Source organism: Ochlerotatus camptorhynchus, unplaced genomic scaffold (genome assembly GCF_037179485.1).
Source record: "Ochlerotatus camptorhynchus isolate MF236.1 unplaced genomic scaffold, CSIRO-AGI_Acam_v1.1 ptg000434l, whole genome shotgun sequence".
Lineage (NCBI taxonomy): Eukaryota > Metazoa > Arthropoda > Insecta > Diptera > Culicidae > Ochlerotatus > Ochlerotatus camptorhynchus.
In genome coordinates this window covers 4,121,818-4,144,670 of record NW_027040920.1, presented here as the reverse complement: position 1 = coordinate 4,144,670, position 22,853 = coordinate 4,121,818, and the positions used below count along the sequence as shown (strand labels likewise).

At 40.6% G+C, this 22,853-nt stretch overlaps 1 protein-coding gene across 8 annotated transcripts in view; it reads left to right on the top strand.

Moving 5' to 3' along the window:
* shep (alan shepard) overlaps positions 1–22,853 on the top strand; it is a 584,228-nt gene that overhangs the window by 83,592 nt on the left and 477,783 nt on the right. Inside the window, exon 1 of one of the 8 annotated variants that reach the window (XM_065234642.1) lies at positions 15,460–15,620. The exons of the other annotated variants lie outside the window; for them this stretch is intronic. Coding sequence (XP_065090714.1) covers positions 15,576–15,620 — 45 coding nt within the window. The 5' untranslated portion in view covers positions 15,460–15,575. Of the gene's footprint in view, positions 1–15,459; positions 15,621–22,853 lie in introns of those variants that run through there. 8 annotated transcript variants of the gene reach the window in all.

Below are 22,853 nucleotides of genomic sequence, written 5' to 3'. Positions count from 1 at the left end.
TCCAGCTTCTAGGCTTTGCTGATGACATCGACATCATGGCATGGAACTTTGAGACGAGGGCGGAAACGTACATCAGACTGAGGGCTGAAGCTAGACGGATTGGACTTGCCATCAACGCATCAAAGACAAAATACATGAAAGGAAGAGGTTCTAGGGAAGACAATGTTAGCCTCCCACCCCGAGTTCAGATTGACGGTGACGAAATCGAGGTGGTCGATTTTTTTTTCCTTTGATCTTGTTTTCCGTGCTGAGCACCAATGCTACCGACGTGCCAGGAAGGCAGCTCTCACACCTGGACCCTACATATCTACCCATCAACTCATGAACCGGGGACCAACGGCTTTACTTCCCATCCGAAGGAAGGCGTGATCAGAGATGTTATGCCTCAGAACATCCCGGCGGCGCCGACTGGGATTGAACCCAGGCCTGTTGGGGTGAGAGGTAATCACGCTTACCACTACACCACCGGCGCCGTTAAGAGGTGGTCGATGAGTTTGTGTATTTGGGCTCACTGGTGACCGTCGAAAATGATACCAGCAGAGAAATTCAAAGACGCATTATGGCAGGAAATCGTGCCTACTTAGGACTCCGGTGGACGCTCCGGTCGAATAAAATTCGCCACCGCACGAAGGTGACTATCTACAAGACGCTGATTAGACCAACGCGCCTTTGGTGTTTTCGAACGAAGGTGTTGCATACCATCTACGGTGGAGTGCAGATGGATGACGGAACGTGGAGGAGGCGAATGAACCACGAATTGCACCAGCTGCTGGGAGAATCATCAATCGTTAACATTGCAAAAATTGGGCGACCACGGTGGGCTGGGCTCGTCGTAAGAATGCCGCACGACACGACCCAGTGAAAATGGTTCTAGAAAGCGACCCAACAGGAACAAGAAGAAGAGGCGCGCAGCGGGCAAGGTGGATCGACCTAGAGCCGGTGTATAATGAGTCACGCTAAGAGAAAAACATTTGAACTCGCATCACGGTTTTCGGAAGATTCCCATTCTTTTCACTTGGCAACAGAGGACTTCTACAACAACTTCAAATGACTTCTAGCGAGAGAAAAAATATTGCGGCTGTAGTAAATCATTATATCAGTGATTTTGTCAAATTATCTCAACAAAAAATAGTAGAAATTCTTATTACTAATCATTACCGAGCGTATCCCATGACAATTTAACGCTCACTGCGTGTTTATGCTCATTTCTTCGATTATATTTTATATTTTATTGCAATACCTTTCGTGGACCTTTCATAGCATCGTAATGTTTATTTATTTTGCACGATAGGTAGCCGGTTTGACAGTTCAATAGGTAGACTTGGCTTCACTCTTGGCGTGACTCATTATACACCGACCCTAGATCGACCAAGTAGAAGGCGACCTGCGGACCCTTCACAGACTACGAGGCTGGCGAAGTGTGGCCATGATCGAGTAGAGTGGAGACGACTTCTTCGGACAGCAGAGGACAACAAGGCCTTAGCCTGATTGGTAACCATTATGGAACCAAGTCGAAACGACTGTTTTCATACAAGCGTTCTTACAAAAAACGCTTCATTTCAACTTCCCCAATGTGGCCAGGTCTTCAAAAACCAACCTAAGATTGTTGCAGGTCCTTGTTATCATACCCCTTGCTCAGTTCACGAACCGATAAAAAAAATCGGAAGAACAATAAACCGACAATCAAAGCAGATATTCACTTCACACGTAAGGGTAACGTACCTATTTTGGCCATGTTTTGATGATATTCCACGTGTTGTACACGTTTGTGGTGTTAAGTTGTGTTTAGATTGTTGATTCAAATATCATTCGTCGGGGTACATATACGCACTTAGAAATTACCGGAACTATTCGAAAAAAGTCAGGCATTTTAGTTCATTAGTTATAAAGCTTTCAAATTAGGAAAACTTCACCACAAGCTACTCGATTATTTTAACAAGGCTGACAGTGGTTAGTCAAACAGCTTTAGACTTGAGGGTCAAAGTTTTCAGTTGTTAAAAGATCGGTAATAATTTCTAAGTTTGTAAGTCGAAGTCGGTAATAATTTCTAAGTTTGTAGGTACAATATCACCCACAAAACGCACAAAGATTGTGAATAAATTTTAATCGTTTTTCCGGAGCATGACCAAAACTGCTGCACTTACCCTATACCGTTTTTCCTCTTCGGCGCAGCAAGTCATCCTCCTACATCGCATCATCGTGTGAGGAAACCCTTCCACACAGCCGTGACCTTCTCGCGGTACATTCTCTCCTCACACAGCTGTCAGAGTGCCGTGCGCGTGTGGCATGTCACATCCCACCCTCACTCAACATAAATCTTGCATCGCTTCATACCGCTGCGATTGCACTCACACACACACACACATGCACATATATTTCCGCTATTCGCGTCTTCACACAGTGCCTTCCTCTCTCGCGAGCAAAATTTGGTTCCTTGCTCTTTCTCCTGCTCTCTCTTTTGCTGCCGATTGCTTACGTCTACAATATTTTGATCGCTCCTTCCACCCAACCAGTGCTCACTCACCACCTCACCACCGCCCACGGGAGCAGCGCATACATGGAGCATATTTAAATGCCGGCCGGTTCAATGGAACGCACTCTCCGGCGCGGCGTGAGATTCCAATTGGAACTGAAACGCACACATCCCCATGTAGGCCGTAAAAGTTCTACCGATGCATTGGTGCGCTCCGGAAAACATGAACTCTGTACTGCTGTGTGTACCTACATATGCCATGTAGTTTCGTCTAGATGTGTACATAAACATAAATTTATCGCTTGAGAGAGTTTCCGCACTTGACGAGGGGTCCACCCACCAACCTCCACCCCCTTCTGTCCCGTTTAACGGTCGACGACGACGACGACAATCCTCTGAATCTGAACCCATGATACGAAACTCGAAAATTTTGACGGGAGTTTGTTTATTTACGCATACATTAGAGTTGTCATAGTGAAGGTCTACCGCTCGACCCCTATCCACGAAAAAGGAACTTAGTTTTTCGAGCCATTTTTACCGACAAATTGGAAAGATTAAACCTTGCAGCTGTTAGAGATTAGCACGATCAGCGAAAATTCCAAATGGCCATCGCTTGAAACCTTGACGTCGTCGACGCCGACGAGGCTAATTACTGCCCTGAAGACAGGGATAAAATCCACGGTTAAATTTAATTACATCCATAATCCATTTCGTTTCCATTATTAAAAATTGAGATTGTATCCCCGTCTCCCTGTGTCATCCACCGCCAAGTTCCCCTTCTTGGTTAAACATGGCTGTCCCAATTACCACCACCCCCTTCCACGATAAGAACCTCTTCATAGTCGTAGCTCTACACATCATGGTTGTGGTAGAGAGAAATTCCTAAAATTTAATCTTCTATTATCGGACCAGCAGTTTTTCTGCACAATGATGACGTTTCTAGCTATGCCAGTGATACTCACACTTCCGCACATTGGGTGTGGATTATTCACTTTTTGTACACCAAACTATGCAAAGGAAAAACCTCACAAATACTACCTAGATGCCTCTGTACAAATTTCTATAATGAATGCATTTCGATCGATATGCCACTCTTGCTCTTGCTCTGAGAGCGATGATTTCTACACCCGCTCTCGAGAGCACTGCTACTGAGCACTCACGACTACAAACGCAAAATAATGTAAGGAGCCACGGAACCGTAAGATAAATGCCGTCGTCGTCTTCGTCGCCACTATGAAAAAAGCAAAAAACTCCACCATACACCATACTGCTCCCTTACTACAGAACAAAAGGCGCAGTGATTTGATCAGCGGAATTTCCTTATCACATTCACATATCTCACGCCCGTGCCCGGACCCCCTTCCGGTTGCCCCCCGTTCCGTGAGCGATAAAGAAGCTATGTGAAAACTGTCACTTGACACACACGATCGCGTGCGTATTGGTATCTTGTCATGTGTAAAGAAATAAATATGGTCGCGGAAAGCAAACGGGACGGTAGCGACAAGATGAAAGTTAATTTTCACATTCTTATCGTACACAGTCGGCATATAATTTCACGTTCTCTGACGCTTGTATCATTGGAACGATGGACACGGTCGGTTGACGGCATCAGCCAGCCGGGTACCGTTCGTTGGCGTGGAGTCGTGGGTCTTAATCGCGATAATTGAGAGGTGCACACATAAATAACAAACAATGGCACCGAGCGATGACGATTGACACTTGAACAAACGAGTGGCAGACGGCGCTTTGCGGTTACGCGGGAAGAGTTTTCAAGAGAGCTAGCTGGTGGTAGATTCAAGTTGAATGGAATTGTTTAGATTTTAAGGATTCTTAGAAAGACTTTGTCTGGTTAATTGACAAGTACCTACTTATTCCGGGAGGAAGTCCAAGCAGGGCTGGAATTTGTGAATGGTTTCATTCGAATTAAATGCGAGGGCTATCCACAAAACCAGGGTTGTTACAGCGGCCGCGGATTTTGCGTTTCGTTTATCAATGACAATTAAACCATTGTTATAATTGTAATTTTCCATTATCAGTTCACTTTTTATTCAAGTGATCATACCAACTATTGTTTGACATAAACTACGTCTCACGGGAAGGTACAGGGGGTGAATCGAAAATCTAAAATTGCGACCGTCACGAAAAAGTGTTAAGTTTTTTAACGCTTATAACTTTGTCATTTATAGATGAAAATAAAATCCAAATTCATCAATCGATAGGAAATAACTACAAATCTGTCAATACAAATACTTTTCTATTTTTTTTTCCTTGGTTTGTTTTCCGTCGATCTTGTTTTCCGTGCTGAGCACCAATGCTACCGACGCCAGGAAGGCAGCTCCCACACCTGGACCCTACCTATCGACCCATCAACTCATGAACCGGGGACCAACGGCTTTACTTCCCATCCGAAGGAAGGCGTGATCAGAGATGTTATGCCTCAGAACATCCCGGTGGCGCCGACTGGGATTGAACCCAGGCCTGCTGGGGTGAGAGGTAATCACGCTTACCACTACACCACCGGCGCCGCTAAATACTTTTCTAATTTCTCTTGAAAAATGTACAAACAAAAAGTGATAATCTCATCACTATTTTCATTAAATAAACGTTTTCCCTAACCCAGTCGTCATAATCGAGTACCACTTGGTTGCGCATCGTTCTGCTTGAACCTGTAAAGTTATAAAAGTGAATCGCTGTGGAAACCTTTTTTCTGTTCAATCTCATTACCACCTCAAAATTTCTAGAACACAAATATCAGCGCTCACAAACAGTCACAATTGCCGATTTTACGATTCATAAGTGCTCACTCTGAGTGAACGCTCACGAATCATAAAATCGCTTATTGTGATGCTCTAAAAGCGAAATTGACGGGTTTTATGAGTCAAACTAATACTCTACAACCCCTTCTTGTAACTTACAAGTACAACATATCGTTATGACATCTAATGATTTCATAATTCCGAAGAACTATTATTTATAGCAAGTGAGTGGTAGCTACCTTTACCAGGGGAAGTGGCCAGTTTCTGACTTGGACCAAAACCAATCATGTCAAGTTTCCAGGACCACATTCGACACATCCGGACATGTTTGGGTAGTTCCTATCAAGGGCCAAGCAATACGTAAGAAGCGTCAAATCTCACCTTGGATACATTTAGTTTTTTGTTTTTTATACCTGGAAAATTTTCATTGAAATTCTGTAATAACCTTTTTTGCAACGTTAGTGTTAGCTTTAAAAATAAAAGCCGGTAATGTTTTTTTTTCAGCAATCCCTGTTGCTTAAATCAGCCATGCTGGTATCTAATTTCGTTAAACAATGTCGACTACATATACATTAGGGTGGATCACAGTTATATGTACAAACGCAAACTTGACCTCATCAATCGAGAACAACCCTTTTGAAGATGTACAATTTCTACAGCCTACTAGTTCCGGGTTATATGGAGTTAAAGAAAAAATGTCGAAAATATGGTTTTTTTTCTTTATGTTCCGGCTTAATATCCTTAGTACTAAGTACGGAAAACAAGATCGACAAAAAACCAATCAAGGAAAAAAATATCTTTTTTGGTTCCATTTGGGGTCCCAAACAACTGTGCAAAATTTTGGGACAATTGTTTGTTTCGCGGCTCCCTGCATTGCGTTTGAAATTTTTATGGACATTAGTATGGGAAAACCTACTTTTTTTTATTTTCATCCCTAGAGACTTCAACCATGTTCAAATTTAGTCAAGAAATGTCTCTAAAAAAAGTTATAACTGTTCAAATATTTATGGTTTAAATTAAATGACAAAAATCCCTTTTTCTTCCAACACTGCCGCACAGTGGGGCAGTGAACCAGGTAACTTGACCAAAATTTCTAGAATTATGGGTATTCATTCCACAGATTTTCAATCTTCCACAAAGTTGCTCATTTTATCAAGGGCCAACTTTTGGTGTTCGTAGTTTGTATTCCTGCCGGATAGGTGGTGATCGAATGTACCTTTTAAACGGAGTCACAGGTCTTTGATGTCTTCGGCAATTTTTCTCAGAACTATAAAATGCACAACTTTGCCGAAAAAACCATCCTTGCAGGACTCTTTTTTCAAAAGATATATTCGAGTGCCACCTGGGCTAATAATTTTAAATAACCCATCCAAACATACCAACTCGAGAAGATGGGAAGCTGCACAGTTATTCTAGTCTGTAACTTTACTTTCATTTATATAAGTGAGGCGGCGGTGGGGATGCAGTAAGCCCCCACCTCCCATGTCCAACTACGCCTATTGGATTAAGCATATATTTTTGAATAACACATCTGAACATACCAACTTGACAAGATGAGAAACACCGAAGTTATTTCAGTTTGAAGCTTTACTTCCATTGAAGTGAGTCAGGTGGCGCTTATGAGATTGAGTCATTTAATTTAACTTGAAGTTCTTCTAACGTCTTGTTTCAAATTTATTTTAAGTTCATCTGTCGTTGATCTAACGATTATTCATTATTTGTTTTGTTTAACACATTTAAGGTCATTAGTTACTTTCCCGGGGTGAGATTTGAGCTCAAATCTTTCAGCATAAGAAGCATGGATGCTGACCATTTACGCCAGGCCCGTATTCGGCTAAACATTATGAATGCAAAATCAGTAATCAAATTGATTCCATTGAAAGCAGGATTAGTTTTCCGTTTGATTCAACAGTGTAAAATTTTCCTCTCATTTTTGCTGTGTTAACCATTAAGTCAGCCAAAATGAGATCAACTGCAGTATTCAAACTAAGTTACATCAGAACAGCAAATTTTGATTTCAATTTGATCTCCAGCTTTGCTCGGGGAGGGTGTAGTAACCCGAGCAAAGTCGGTTAACAAAATGAAAGCAAATCGATATTAAAGTGTGCAGTTGCTATCATAATGAAAACTCATTTTGATTTCAAATACTGATATCATATTGTGCTTTCATTATGCAGTCAAAACTTTTTAAATGAAAGCAACTTAACTTGAAATTCTGCTGTTTACGTCTTGTTTAAAATTTAATTGAAATTCATCTGTCGTTGAACTAATGATTATTGTTTATTTGATTTGTTTAACACATTTTAGGTCATTCGTGACTTGCCCGGGTAAGATTAGAGCCCAAGTCTTTCAGCTTGAGAAACATGAATGGTAACCATTTACTCCAGGCCCGTATTCAGTTGAACATTATGAATGCAAAATTAGTAAACAAATTGATTTCATTGAAAGCAGGATTAGTTTTCCGTTTGCTTCAACAGTGTAAAATTTTGCTCTCATTTTTGCTGTGTTAACCGTTAAGTCAACCAAAATGAGATCAACTGGAGTATTCAAAATAAGTTACATCATAACAGCAAATTTTGATTTCAATTTGATCTTCAGCTTTGCTCGGGAAGCCTACGTCCCTCTCCAACTAAGCATATGTGATATAGCTATTGTTATTAAATAATTCATCTGAACATACCAAATCGATAAAATAAGAAAGTTCGAAATTATTTCAGTTTGAAATCTGACTTCCAATGTTACACCAGCAACTTTTTTTTTCAGGAATCCAGCAGAGTTCATTTCCTTATCAATTATCCTCAGAACACCATATAAATTTGGCTAATAATTACCTTTGAATTCTCGCCAAAATTCTCTTAATTTTTTTTTAAATTCACTTGCTTATCTCCTCATGGTCCCCATAAAATTGAACTCAGAATAATCGTACGTTGATGTTCTTTTCACAACTTCCATGGAATTATTTTTAGAATAATCTAGGAGTTCAATTTAGAAATTTATTTCTTCTCCCCATAAATTCCATAGAATTCATCTCAGAATTCCTTAGGTCATTATTTCTGAAGTATTTTGGAATTCTGGTCAGAACTCCCTTATGATTTGCCGGAGATCCTCCTTAATATAGACAAGCAACCACTAACTAACCCTTAGGATGTTAATCAGAATGTTGTAGTTATTCTGCTTAGCATTTTTCTTGAATTAACACTTTAATGCCTTTTAAATTCTCCTAAAAAAAAATCCAAAGGAATTATCCTCCTAATTCGATGATGTTTTTTTTTTTTTTTAATACTGGAGCCCTGAATCTTCTTCCAATTTGAAGAGCCTTGAAAACTTTACATGACCATTTTTTTTAAACTATGAATTTTCCATTGTTTCACATTTTGAGCATTTTTGTCAATCCCATATTTAAAAAAAATCCAATTCTTTTTTTTTCCTTGACTTGTTTTCCGTCGATCTTGTTTTCCGTGCTGAGCACCAATGCTACCGACGCCAGGGAGGCAGCTCCCACACCTGGACCCTACCTATCGACCCATCAACTCATGAACCGGGGATCAACGGCTTTACTTTCCTTCCGAAGGAAGGCGTGATCAGAGATGTTATGCCTCAGAACATCCCGGCGGCGCCCACTGGGATTGAACCCAGGCCTGCTGGGGTGAGAGGCAATCACGCTTACCACTACACCACCGGCGCCGCTACAAAAATCCAATTCATTTTGTTTTATATATCTAAGATCTTACTGTTTTTATAAATATTTAACAAATTAAAAAAAAACGCAATTTAATGCTCTTAACAAATCTAAAGCTTCAGATTTTTTTTAAAGATTTCTGTTACATCAGATTACGGAATGTTCAAACATTTTTTTACTCCAAGATCTTCAACAAGTTTCCCTTGATCTCAAAGTTAAAGATTTTTTGTGATGTCTTTAATCGATCTCTCATTCTTGACAATTCGGTTTAATGACCCAATCAGCGTAATAGCGTTCGGTCTGGTGACCTTACAAACATTGGTAAATGTAAAATCGAAATAGGTATTAAGAAAATTCAATTTGCATCACTTTACTAAGCTTGAGAACTCTTCTGTTTGCAAAGCTCGAGAACTTACTGAGTCACTGGGTCATGGGATTTTTATGGTTACTAGGCCGAACGCTATTGAGCTGATTGGGTCATTAGACCGAATTGTTAAGTGTGAGAGATTGAATTTAGAAATTGTTTAAGAAATAATTAAATTGATACTTGATATATTTCTTATAATCATTCCACATTTGAGGATCATTTGCAGTTTACCTACACGGTGGGCAGACAGATTAATAATTATTATTAGCTGGCTCATACTTGTGGGATGACTGTAAAATGGATGTTTAATGGATTAAAACATTGTAAATAACAAAGACCAATGAAAGATTTAAACCGGGAATTTCAAAATGAAAAATCACTAGTCACCCTGAGTTATTTAAATTGATACTTAGTATCTAGAAAATAACGGGATATTGCAATAATTTCAACACTTTAGTTTTTGCTGAATTAAAAAAAAACGGGAACATTTTGAGATTTAAACAGGGAAAACCGGTAATTTCAAAATGGAAACTCACTGGCCACCCTGAGCAAGGGAATGTCTACTCGGTCAAATGCTTTGCTAAAGTCAGTGCATATTTTTTTAACAGCATAACCTTTAGCAAAAAATTACAAATTCCAATGGATTAGTAGATGTTGACCGACCTTTGAATCATGTTGACTTTTTGAAATGCGACGTTTGACCTGGTTGAATATTTTCTGATTAAACATTCTTCTTCTTCTTTTTCTTCTTCTTCTTCTTCGCATTTCAAGCTTATTGCATATCGCATATTAGCTTATTGCGTGCTCTCAACTTAGTGTTGTAGAGACACTTCCACAGTTATTAATTGAGAGCTTTCGATGCCTGTACCATTTTTGCATTAGTATAATTGTGTGGCAAGTCCAATCATACTTCTATGCCCAGGGAAGTCGAGAAATTTTCCAACCCGAAAAATTCATAGACCGGACCGGGAATCGAACCCAGCCACCTCCAGCATGGTCTTGCTTTGTAGCTGCGCCTTTACCGACTGAGCTAAGAGAGGCCCCTTCAAACATTTTAGGAATGCATGAAATAATTGCAATACCTCTGTAATTTGTTATATCTTAATTGGTGTTAACAACGATTTTTTTTAAACGAATTAATTTTACTTTTTTTTGTATTTAGAAGGATAAACATATCGCTAGGACGACTCAGCTCGAAGTAATCCGAACATCGCCTTTTCGTGGTACGTTACGGGATGTAAGATCTACCACCGATTCCTAGTCCCGACTACTTCAAACTAGGGGAACATGATTTTTCAGTAATCAAAGGAACACATCTTAGTCCTTGTTACTTTTTATGCCTTGTTGATAGTGACAAGACTCGGCTTTGTCCACCGAGGATGATCTTGAAACAAGAAAAAAAAATGAGTTAGTTAGTTTTTATCTATGTGATTCTTAATCTTCTATTCGTTGTTCTCTAGTTTGAAGTGGTTAAGACTAAGGTTCGGATGCATGGTCATTATCGGTGTCATTCCTTAATTTTGTTGCTATGGAATTCAATTTTGACTGAAAAAGGGGCGTACCTTTGGAGGGTATTCCAACACTCCGAAGGGTATAAATCGTGGGACCTTTCAATTAGAGTCGGATGCTTGCGATAAATGCAAGATGGACAACTGTAAAAAAAATCGAATACTTCATCATTTCTCAATAGTGATGGAGTAATACGACATGCACTAAACTAAGGACACGGGAGATACTACAATATAGATCAAATTACTGGTCGCAGTGGTGTTAGGTCCCGAACAGAGGAAATAAAATCCGAACATATCTGTATGTGTGTTAAACAATTTTTTAGCAACGTGTTTCTCAGCAACCACTGAACAGAATTGGATGCAACAACCGCCAAATGAAAGGTATTTTTTTGTCTGGGACCAGTCAATTAATTCCGAAGATATGACCGGAACATGTTCCCATGAATAAGGTTCGTGAGTCTAGAAACAGCTTGAACAGGTCGTGTTGAATCCATAATGTCAACTCTAAAATTACAAGAGCACTCAAATTGAAGATGTGGTTATCATGTTGAGCATCTAGAATAAAATTGGTCACATCCGGATATGTTTCGGATACTCTAGGGAAAGTGGCTAGTTTCTAACTTGGACCAAAAGCTATCATGCGACACCTTAAATCACATGAGAATCACAAATATGAGCAATGGTGGTTATATTCAGTGCCTACGATCATATTTAGTCACATCTTGACATGTTCAGGATGCACCTTAGGAAGTTTCCAGTTCCTTTCAAGTCGACACATGAAATAAATACGTAAGATGGGCCAGATCTCACCATAGGAGGATAAATTCAAGTTTTTATATTTATCATCAACGTTTAGAAATAATGCTATGTAAGAAATAAAATATGACCAGAACAACTGAAGAAGCTTTATTGACTTTTACCAAATAAGTAATACAATAATAGGAAAATAATTCAGTTTCAAACCCCCTTTCAAACACGTATCTTTGCTGCAGTTTTGTCACGTTCCTTGGAGGTTTTGAGTGTTTGGATGGCATCCGATGAACTAATCACTTCAGCTCCGGAGCATATCTTCCGTCTTTTTTCTTGGATGTTCAGGAACTCTGCTTAACATGTTCCAATAGCATTTGTTCAAAAGATTCATCAGCTGGAGATGCATTTGCTGTTTACTTTGTCGGAGAAGGGGAAAATTCCTGCCTTCCTGAAACGGCAACTGGCAACTCTTCCATTTTCTCAAACGACCGGTATGAAACAGGCACACTCGCGTCATCTGCCGCTCAAAGGTAAATGCTCCAAACGAATTGGATAGCAAAGGTTCCATCCTCTGAAGAAAGGTTTGTGTATTTGCTCATTTTTCTATGCTTCCAACTTCGCTCGAGCGCAGCGCTACTGTGTCTGTCACTCGGATTCAGGCAAAGTTGCTAGTCTTCTTGATATGTTGTCTTCGTCAAAGAGCTTGAAAACATAAACATCCATGGGTTGAAGCAAATAGCTTGTCTGAGGCGGGAGTATCAATATCATGACTTGCTCCTGCAAAGCTGTTTCAATCAGCTCCAGACTGGTATGGGACGAATGCCCGTCATAAATTAAAACAACCGGTCGTTCTTTCGGGATCACTTTCAAAAATGGGCGCTCAAAGTAATTGGTGAATGTCTCAGTGTCCATCCATCCATTAGGCGTGGCTGCGTAAATCAATCCAGGGAAAGACAGAAACTAGATTCATTCACGTTATGGATGCGTTCAGGAGGCACTCCATGAATTATCAGCCATAACAAATTTCTCTTCCGGGCCATAACAGATTTCTCTCCCGGGCGATCTCGACAGCTTGAGGCTTCTTTTATGACAATCCATGGCGTTTCTTGAAACTGTAAAAGTATTCGTCTTCGAGTACATTACTCTTGAATGGATTTGGAATTTCATTTCCGGTCAAATGACGTGCTTCAGAACTTCAGCCTTGGACAAGCCAAAACCTCACATTTCCATAGTTTTAATGCACGAAGCGATTTTAACTTCTACATCCATCGGAATCTTTGACCGTGAACTCGCTTTTGTAGGGTTGATCTGGGGATTTCATAGCATCTTGCAGCTCAGGAGTCAGGACATCGATAGCTGTTTACTTTTACAGTTCAAATGGCAGCATCTAAAGAAACTGATACTGGCTTTTTTAACGTATGTTCGAGCCATTATGACTGGAATAATGTAAACTATAAGTTAAACATACATGTAGACCAACAATTAACAAAATAAGTCCACATACAATGTCATATTTTAAGTAAACAAAACATGATCAACTTCCCCCACTGGTATTGAGACTTCGGGGAAGTGTAGCATGCCGAATTTAATAGATTTTATAGAAACAACTGTCATAGTAAGCTCCGTATACCGCTAAAACAGAGAGTTATGTTTTAGCGGTACACGAAGCTTACAATGGAGCTGAAATGACGTTTCGTGAATTGAGCTACGGTAGTGTGTGTATCTATCATATTATGATAGTTATTAGAATACAATGTTTGCACTATTATTTTATGAAATTAAATGACCCTCTTACCCCAATAGTACACTTCCTCCGGAGTACCTTATATATGTTTTGGAAAAAGCTTGAAAATTGGTTTGGATCGGATGTTTTACCATATTTTGCTGTTAGGAAACCGGGAAAATATCCAATGGCCACCATTTAGTTTGCACTAAGTACCAATTTCAGAAAATTCCTTTTCCTACTGTGACAGTTCCAACAGAAGTCTCACCCAACTCGTAAGAGAACCGATTCCAGTTTCATATCCAAATGGTTCTAGCCGACTACGACCTGAAATTAAGAAAGGAGTAATGTTGCCACCTTGCCAACACGACAGTTTGGTAGCAATCAACAAACATGTGAAAACTTTAGAATATACGCTCTTCATCAAGCTAATATTATTTATTTTGATTTTCCTGCAAAGTATTTTTATAAAACTAATAAATTCCTATTAAGACAATATCATCCTCTTCCATCAACCAACTGTTCAAGCATCTACTACGCTACCTTAAAACTTCGTCATCTTCCCAAGCAGGATCTAGTTCCACACCTTTCTTCGCTCCATTCATTCGTCTCCGACGGTGGTGTCCCTCTGCAACAAAGCGGTTTCAACTTTCCTGCTTGACACCTTCTAATCCCATTCCGATAAATTCCCGGCAACCGCAATCCCGGGTCACGAATTTCAACTCTAACCTTTTTCCCCTCGCTGCCCGCTCCTCCTGAGGCTGGCCCGCAGCACACCGACGACGCCAAGAAGGGAAAACAGACCTTCAAGGTCACTCACTGAAAGCCTCGCCCAGCCAGAAGTGCCACACGCTAATCGCATTACCCGCACTAGCAATAATGGGATAGTCAGCGGTGGTTCTTCTTGTTACCCGAGCCACGTTTGTCCTATTAGCTGCTCTCGGACTCGACGAAATAATGAGTTTAATTTCATCCCGCATCTTCTTTTCCACTAGCTTGGTGGTGAGTCGTGTCCAAGCTGAGTTGAGCTGTGTGCGGTGACGAGCGAGCTATGGGAAACGGGATGCGCGATAATCGGATCATTGTTACTTCGTTAAGTCGCTGCCCATTGCCCATAGCGCTTGGTTGCGCCGGAATTGTACATCGCTCAAATGTCACATCACATTTGGATTGTGTGCTTTGCTTGTTTATTTGGGAAAGACATTTTATGATTTGTTTTGGGGAAGATGCATTTTTTTTATTAGAGCAAAGACCGGTAGCAAAGTGGCTGGTGCATTTATGAAGACGTCGTAGTTCGTCGGATTCAGTCCGCGCAGGGGGAAATGAACGGGAAATGGCATGAAAACATGTACCCACACTCGACATTTGTAGCAGCTGGCTATGTATGAGAGGACACGGGTGAGTGAGCGAGAGCAATTTGGAATATGCTCACGAGGGAACTTGGCTCGGTAACTCGTTCTCTCTGCGTGAGTTCTTAGGGAGTGGCTCTCTTGGGCATGGATTTTGGACTAAATTTCGGCAAATTTTCGATTTATTTTTTGTTGAAAAGGTTCGTTTTATACTTTTAAGAAAGTTTACTGAAAGATTTCACAACATTCACGGCTGTCTACGTACTGAAATTCGCAATACAAGACTTCCGTCTGCTAGACCTAATAGTCGCTCTTCGGAGAGAACGAGAGCGAGCTGCCTCTCTCCCTATCCATCGCATAGAAGCGTGTGCGTGTGTATATATCACGTGCCGGTGTCGGTGTGTGCGTGTGCGGTGCTGTGTGGAAAATAATCAATATCGGAAAAGTCAAAGTGAAAAGTTCCACCAAATTCTGCTTGTGTGTACGGCCCAAGAAGCGTTCCGCGTTCGTAAAATTTGCAAGTTTTTCCCCAAAAAACGTGACTTCCGGTTTGCAAGTGGACCACCAAGGTCCGCATTTGGAGTGGCAAAACTCATTCGGACATTGTTTTAGTTTCGAGAACCGGCGAAACATTCGCGGTCATCGGTTGGATTGGAGTTTCCACGGTATGCGCTCTACCTCGAGTACCCGAGGTTGTTCGTGTGGAACGCGGCGACTGGATTTTGGTGTGTTGTTTTTGCTTGTTCCAGAAGTGAATAAACTCACTGAAGCGAATAGAATTGAATTTTCGGTGTGATTCTGTGCGTCTGAATCGGTTCGTCCAAGGGAGTTGCTGGAAATTTGTGCTTCTGACGGTTCGCGGCCAGCCAGACACACGCGTGTTTTTGTTGCAGCAAGTAAACAGAAAACAGTGTCTTCCGGTTCTTCTACGTCGCTCAGAGTACGAAACCGGTCAATCCAGTGGGTTATGGTAGTACTGTTGGACGTCAAAAGAGCAAACTACAAGATGATGGTAAGTGCTGTGCACCTTCTTGCTTGGGGTTGATTCAGCCGAACGCAGTTGGAGAGAGGTACTTCCGGTGTCGGCTCTTTTCAGTGCCGTTATTGAACAGTATACAATAATCCGGCACGAGCGGAAATTGGTGTAGGTATGCAAAAAAAAAAGGCCTGAGCTGCGTGAAAATACGGCAAGCAGAGGGAGAACTAAACTGAAAGACAGATTGTAAAAACGTGCTAAAACACATGAATTATACTGGTCGGGTGGGCGGCGGCGTCGACCACGGGGTGCAATAGGTGGAGGAACGCCGCCAAGAACATCTCGCTTTGATGAAACATTGGCTGAAGGAAGTGGGTTGGAGGTGGAACGAAGATCCGTGGGGACGACCACGGCCAAAAGCATGTGCATCGAGAGTAAACTAAATACACCAGTGAGCGAGTGTAGTATAAATGAGTGAGTGAGTGAGTGAGTAAGTGAGTGTGTGGAAACGCGAAGTCGAAGGTGGTAGCGACGGCGTAAACGAAGACGCAGAGACTGCAAAAAACGGGAAATCCAAAACGAGTAGCTGAGAAGTCAGTGTACCCTGTATGGGTCTTGGTTGCGGCGTTTCTTCGCGGTCTCTTTGCTTCTTTCCGCTGGCTGCTGATCGGTTCCGAGCAGCTGAATTTTTACGACCGGAGGGAATCTCCTCTCCCTGCCGAAAATTAAAAGCAAAAACTCGAACCACAGGGTTAAGATCTAATTTCCGTCATACTAAAAGATACAACCTGCACCTTGCCTCTTTTTTCGAACGGGTTTGAACACTAAGTTTAATATTTCCGTAAAAATTACTTCTACATTTAGTTACATTTCCATACGTACCATTAGATATGATAAAGAGTCACAAATCGTTGAGGTATTGTTAAAAATCGAACACAGCTTCTTGATTCCTGCTCCGTCATACAAGTTTCAATTCCGTCCAAACACATTGAAACGTCTTTGGATTCTCTTCGGCATATGGATGAAGGCAGACAAATTATTCATATAGTCCGATCTTATAGACTTCGTTTTGTAGTACATCGAAAATCATTGATATTATTTTTTGTTTCGGCTCGATACGACAAAAAAAAATAGGCACTTATGCCGAAGGAGTGCTCTACCCTACGACCATGCCATCGGCTACGGAAGATAATTCAAACTTTGCAGTATGTTGCCAGTTATCAGGCATTATTTGTTTGCGCGACCGACGACCGGTTCGGAGTGTCGCGTGTCGGTACGGCGCCATGAATGCAATTTCTTTCGCCCGGTCTGATGACACACCACTACGTGCGTCATCATTCTGGAGCTGGCTGCACACAGGGCGGAATGTTTGGCACAAACTGGAGCGGTCGGTATTCCAAAAATGCCGTAATGGCTACGGGAATCGCTGGACCAGTTTTGGTGATTTCTTTTTTTTGCGTCGCCCCTCGGGACGGTTTGGAAACGTGTGCGTGGGTGGCAATAAACGAACGGAGTAGCATCATTGGCGAGCACGTTTTTCCGGAATGCTGCTTGGGAGCGTCGGGATCCAGAAGCGCCATTTAGCACTTTTCCTCCATTATGGAATTGCATTGAAATCCCGATCTGTGGCGGCAGATAACCCTTATTTTTAGGGGATAGTTTCGGTACTGATGGCGCTTTCTCGGTGTCGTACGTATTTACTGACTGCTGCTGATGATGAGGATGATGATAATGATTATGACGTTAGTCATGCCACCACCGACCGCACCGGTCTGTATCTGCATCTACTGTTATCTCTGCGCTTCTGTTTATTGTGCTATCTCGACGACGTCGACGTCGACGACGTAAAACACACAGGGCTGATGGTGGTGTTGTTTCACACGATGATGATGGTCGTGAAAGTGCAGTTCATGGGATTGAATTTGATATCTCTCTGTAGCTCTGTTGATGGAAGTTTTCGTCCATTCTTGTCCGCTTATGTTTTTCCAATGGAATCTAGTACTATTCGATTTTTTTTATTACTGGAACGTTCATTAGTGTTAGTTTTAAGTGCAATTGCAATAGACCACACCCTTTATTTAGATTTGAAAATTTTAGAAATGTTTGCACTGCATCAAAATTTTTCCCAGGAATATTGGGCATGGCGCACGGGTTTGAATTAAATGTCCAAACGGTATCGGTAGGTCAATGCGCTGAGTGGCTGCTCTGTGATCTAAAGGTCATGGGTCCAATCCTAGGCTTATTCGCTGGAAAATTGTGTAAATTTGATAAATCCGGAGTGAATGGAGATTGGTATAGCTTATTTACGAGACTGAGATTATTCACGAGAAACCACCCTTTTTCAAACTGCTATATATTTAAGAATAACAAGCCAAATGAGCGGAGTTTTGCTCAATTAGTATAAAAAAACATTGATATTTTATTACGCTTCAATTTTACTAAATTACGCTAAGTATTAAAATAGTTACAACTGCTTAATATTTTCTGTTCCAAAATTGCCATTTATTGACATTTGCTATAGCTCAGAAAAATAAGAAGTGTTTACAAATGGCAGCTATGGAAACGTAATATTAAAATAATAAAATGCTCCTTTTAAAGCCTTGGAAAAAATGCTCTTGTATTGTGTAGCTATTCAGATATATTATCCTGCCCGTGTTTTTTTTTTCAGTCAGAGCGACGGGCAAGCGACTAAAATAAGCTTCTAAAATAAGCTTCTAAAATAAGCTTCTAAAATAAGCTTCTAAAATAAGCTTTAAAAATAAGCTTCGAAAAAAATCTTTTAAAATCAACTTCTAAAATAAGCTTCTAAGGGAAAATTCAAAAGAAAAATCTTCTAAAGAAGATTCTAAATGAAGCTTCTTACGAAGATTGTACTATAAGCTTTTAAAGAAGATTCTATTGGAACCTCATTCTAGATCATTTTCTTGTTGACAAATGTTCTCAGTATTGCTTTGAAACTATCCTTATAATTCCCTTCCGAAACTCCCTTGAGTTTAAACTTAAAATTCACTAGGAATCCTCCGTATAATATCTGTAGAATTGTCTTGGTTCTGTCCTCGGTATTATCTTGAAATATTCCTCGGATATCGGTTGAAACTTCCCTAAGAATTCCCTCGAATTTCTCCTTGGAGTTGTCTTGTTATTCTCCTCAACATTTTCTTGCAAGTCCGCTTAGATTTTCGTTAGAATGCTTAAAAAATCGATGATTTTCTCTTCAGTTTATCTTGAATTTCCCTTCCAGTTTTCTTTGGTACTCTCTTCGGAATTAATTTGAAATTCGTCTCTGAAGGTCCTTGAAATTCTCATTAGAAATCTGTTTAAACTCTCCTACGGAAATTTCGGAATTCTTCTTAGAATTTTTTGGGACTAACCTAACAATTCAATTCTCCTTGGGAGACCCAGTAGTTTGAATGCTCAGGATTCGCAGCTTTAACTTTAGCTAAGCTTTAATATTTAAAGTTCACCTGGAATCCTTCTCACCATCCCTGCATAGTTCTCCTCAGAATTACCTCTAAATTTTAATTCAGTTTATCTTGGATTTTCCTCGGTATTATCTAAACCATGATTCCATTGATACTCTGCTAAGAATTCCCGTGAAATTTTCCTTAGAATTCCAATGAATTCATTCAAATAATTTTCTTTTAAATTTCTTTAAAACTCATCTTAGAAGTTCCTCAGAAACATCCACAAAATTCGATTCATTTGGAATTGTTCTCAGTATTTCTTGGAAATTATCCTAATAGTTCCCTTGGAAACTCCATTGGATTTCTCCTTAAAACTCGCTCCGTAAATATCTGTAGAATTCTCTTGGTTCTGGCCTCGGTATTATCTTGAAATATTCCTCGGAGATCGGTTGAAACTTCCCTAACAATTCTCTTGGATTTCTATTTAGAATTGTCATGTTATTCTCTTCAAGATTTTCTTCCAAATCCCCTTAGAATGCTTAAAAAATCTCTGAATTTCTCTACAGTTTATCTTGGATTTCCCTTCCAATTTTCTTTGGAACACTCATCGGATTTACTTTGAAATGCGTCTATGAAGGTCCTTGAAATTTTCCTCGAAAATCTGTTTAAACTCTCTTTTGGAACTATCCTAAGAATCCAATTCACTTGGATTTCTCCCCAGTATTTTGAATGCTCAGGATTCTAAAAATGCCTAGTTAGTTTTGGGCTCTAAGAGAGTTTTGAGTAGAATTCCAAGTCAATTGTATGAGTTAAGCTCTGTGGAAAATTCCATGGCGATTGTGAATCGTATTTGAAGGGTACAATTCAAAAGAAATTTTGCATAGAGTTTTAAGGAAATTCCGAGGATTATGTTTAAGCCATCCGAATCTCAACAAAGTTGATAATCGATATTTGCTGGTCTCCATGATTATTTGACATGATTCGGGGACGTCGATAGGAGATTAAAGGACCAGAACCGAGGTCGCGTTTAGTCGATTCGAGTTTCGAACGCCTTTGGAAACGGTTGTGTTTTAAGTTTGGTCTCTGTTTTGTGCGTGCGTTCGCTTTCATAGTTTTCGGCTGCATTTGCCGGATTAGCGCTGGCGCTCTGCCTCCCGGACGGTTATACGTGTGTGATTAGTACTTTTCTCGCTTTCCGGGAAGTTTTAGAATCGAGAAAGAAAACGTGATTCATCATGTTTGCAAGCATCAGAAAAGATGTTGCGTTGTTTGATTTTTTCTCCCGGACCAGAAATTAGTGGCATCGCGAGTGATAATTTGTAATTTCAGTTCATATACATGGTGAATGACACAGTAGGCTGCGCTTGAAAACTGACCTGTTTTTCTTTTGCTGTGTATTTTTTGACAGCGAATTAAATTTTTTTTTGTTTTAAATTTGTTAATTTGTGTGCTGAAATTTAGTTTCAAGTGTTCATAAAGTTATCATTTAGTGATGTATCGTGTTTTGCCTGTGATTGCCTTGAGTGACTCGGTTGACCTTGAAACTAACCTCCAGAATCTACGACGCAGCTTCAATTCTATGGTTCGGTGTAGGTTCTCATTGCCTCCCGGAAGCCCGATTCTTCGAGTTCGGATGGCACACTTTCGACGTGTAGTTCTATTGAGAGATTCGTCACCGTGGGCGATTTTGAACCCGGTCCGGTTGGTGAATTAGTCCGGGAAAGTGTTGATAATGTGTCCGTCGCGAGTTTTGGTCGTGATTCTGCCGTGAATCTGCAAGTTTTCCACTTGCAAAAGTGCTTGGCTGCTGGTCTCTCGCCGGTTCCGGAGATTGCGAGCAATATGAAAGATGCCTCGCCGGATACGCCCAAGACTGGACGGGTGGTAGCTGGTGGCCGCGAACCACCTCCCAGATGACCAGGGCAATGCAAGAAAATTTGTGTTCGTTGAAGGAAGTATTATGATAAAGGTGCATCACGAAATAAGCTGCAAAGCTTAGAGAAAATCAAAACTACGGAACGCATGGATTGGAGGCTCAAGTGAACATGGTGAGACCAGTCCAAATACATTTTACAATTTAAACAAACATAAACTAAATACGTGCCTGGTTTGAAAAGAATATTTTCGAACCAGGAAGAGCGTGTATGTCATACCAATATCCTTTTGATAACGGTGATGCATACATGCGGGCCTTATTGTAAATGAAAGTAACCTCTGAATGGGCGTGACTCTCCAGACATTCTCAAATGGGTTGCTGGATCTGCAATAGAGCTATCACCTTCTAACTCCCGGACTAAATCTGTTTACAATGACCATAAATGCGACATTGTAGAGAGAGTTCTTCCATAATAACACTGCCGGCCAGTGGGGGTTAGATTGAATACACACACACACAGAACCGAGGTCGCGTTTAGTCTAGGAACTATTTAAGGGTTTACATAGGGATAGGACTTTCGATTGGGTTCGGCTGACGGTTTTGATGAGATGAAATTCAACGTTTATGAAGGATATTCAATGGACTTCTAAGGACTTCAGCTCGAGTACTGTATCGTGGACTATAACAGAGCTTTGGGTTAGATCCGACCGTCTCTTTTCGTTCTATGTTCTGTGATATTGCTTAGATAGTCTTTCCAGGCCCTAGAAGTTATCTGTACTTGTTCTAGAAGTCCTTCAGACTAATATCATCCGAGATTTTCCAAGCTTACTTTTAAAGTTATGTTAACCATTTTTTATAGTAATGTGAACCAATTTTTGGTTTAACCTTAAAGCATATATTTATAATCACCATCTTTGAGTTATCGGGACTTAATTCTATTCTTAAAAACTAGTTTATTAATATTAACATTAAAAGCAGCACACACATCATTGAACAGTCTGCAACATTTGTCGAGCGGATTGTTATAGCCATAAGCCATAAGGACACCGTACTCCAGGAGTTCACAAGAGATACGGATTGCGGAGACGACGAACTGGAGCGTGGAAGTTGATATCCCGGAGCACACTACTGCAGTCAATATGTTTACTAATCATGTTCAAAATAAATAGTCTCTGCAGGCGACGACTCGATAGTGTTTGCAGTCCAACAAACGCACATCTGTGTTCGTATGGTGGTTATCCAGATTGGTCCATACAAGCTGTCGTAAGGCGAATCTGACAACACGTTTCTGGATTCTTTTGATGCGTGATATGTGCACAGCATGATATGGAGCCCAGATTTGTACTCCACATTCAAGAACGCTACGAACCAAGGAGCAGTACAATGTTTGCAAAGCGTGTACATCATCGAATTGCTTGCAGCGTTGTGACGCATGAATCCAAGCAAGGACATAGATATGTGCTCGTTGAATCAAAGTTTACTATCCAAGATAAGTCCAAGATTATTAATAGAATCAACTCGTTCAAGCGGCAATTGATTAATCGAATAATTAAATCTGATCGGCGAGTGACTACAGGTGAAGGCAATGACGTTGCATTTGACAGTGTTAGCTTGCATTCCGTTCATCTGACACTACGATGTTAACCGCCGATGTCAGTTTGTAGAGCACAACAATCTATGATCGATTTGATCACACGGTAGACTTTCAAATCATCAGTATATAGTATAACAACTTACAGGAACTTAAGTGGTCACACACTTCGTTAATAAATAAAACGAAAATAAGAGGTCCTCCCGATGGTCAAACATATCGGATTTGGCATCATGAACCTTAATGAAGGCCTTCCTGGAGGATAAATATAATTTTAACCAGCGAACGACCCACGGGGTAGACCAAGGCGGCTCAGCTTTGCGATAGCGAGATCATGAGGGTCATGCCTTAGAGAAGTCAATGTAGCGTCTATTTGCTGACGCTTCTCTATGCTACCA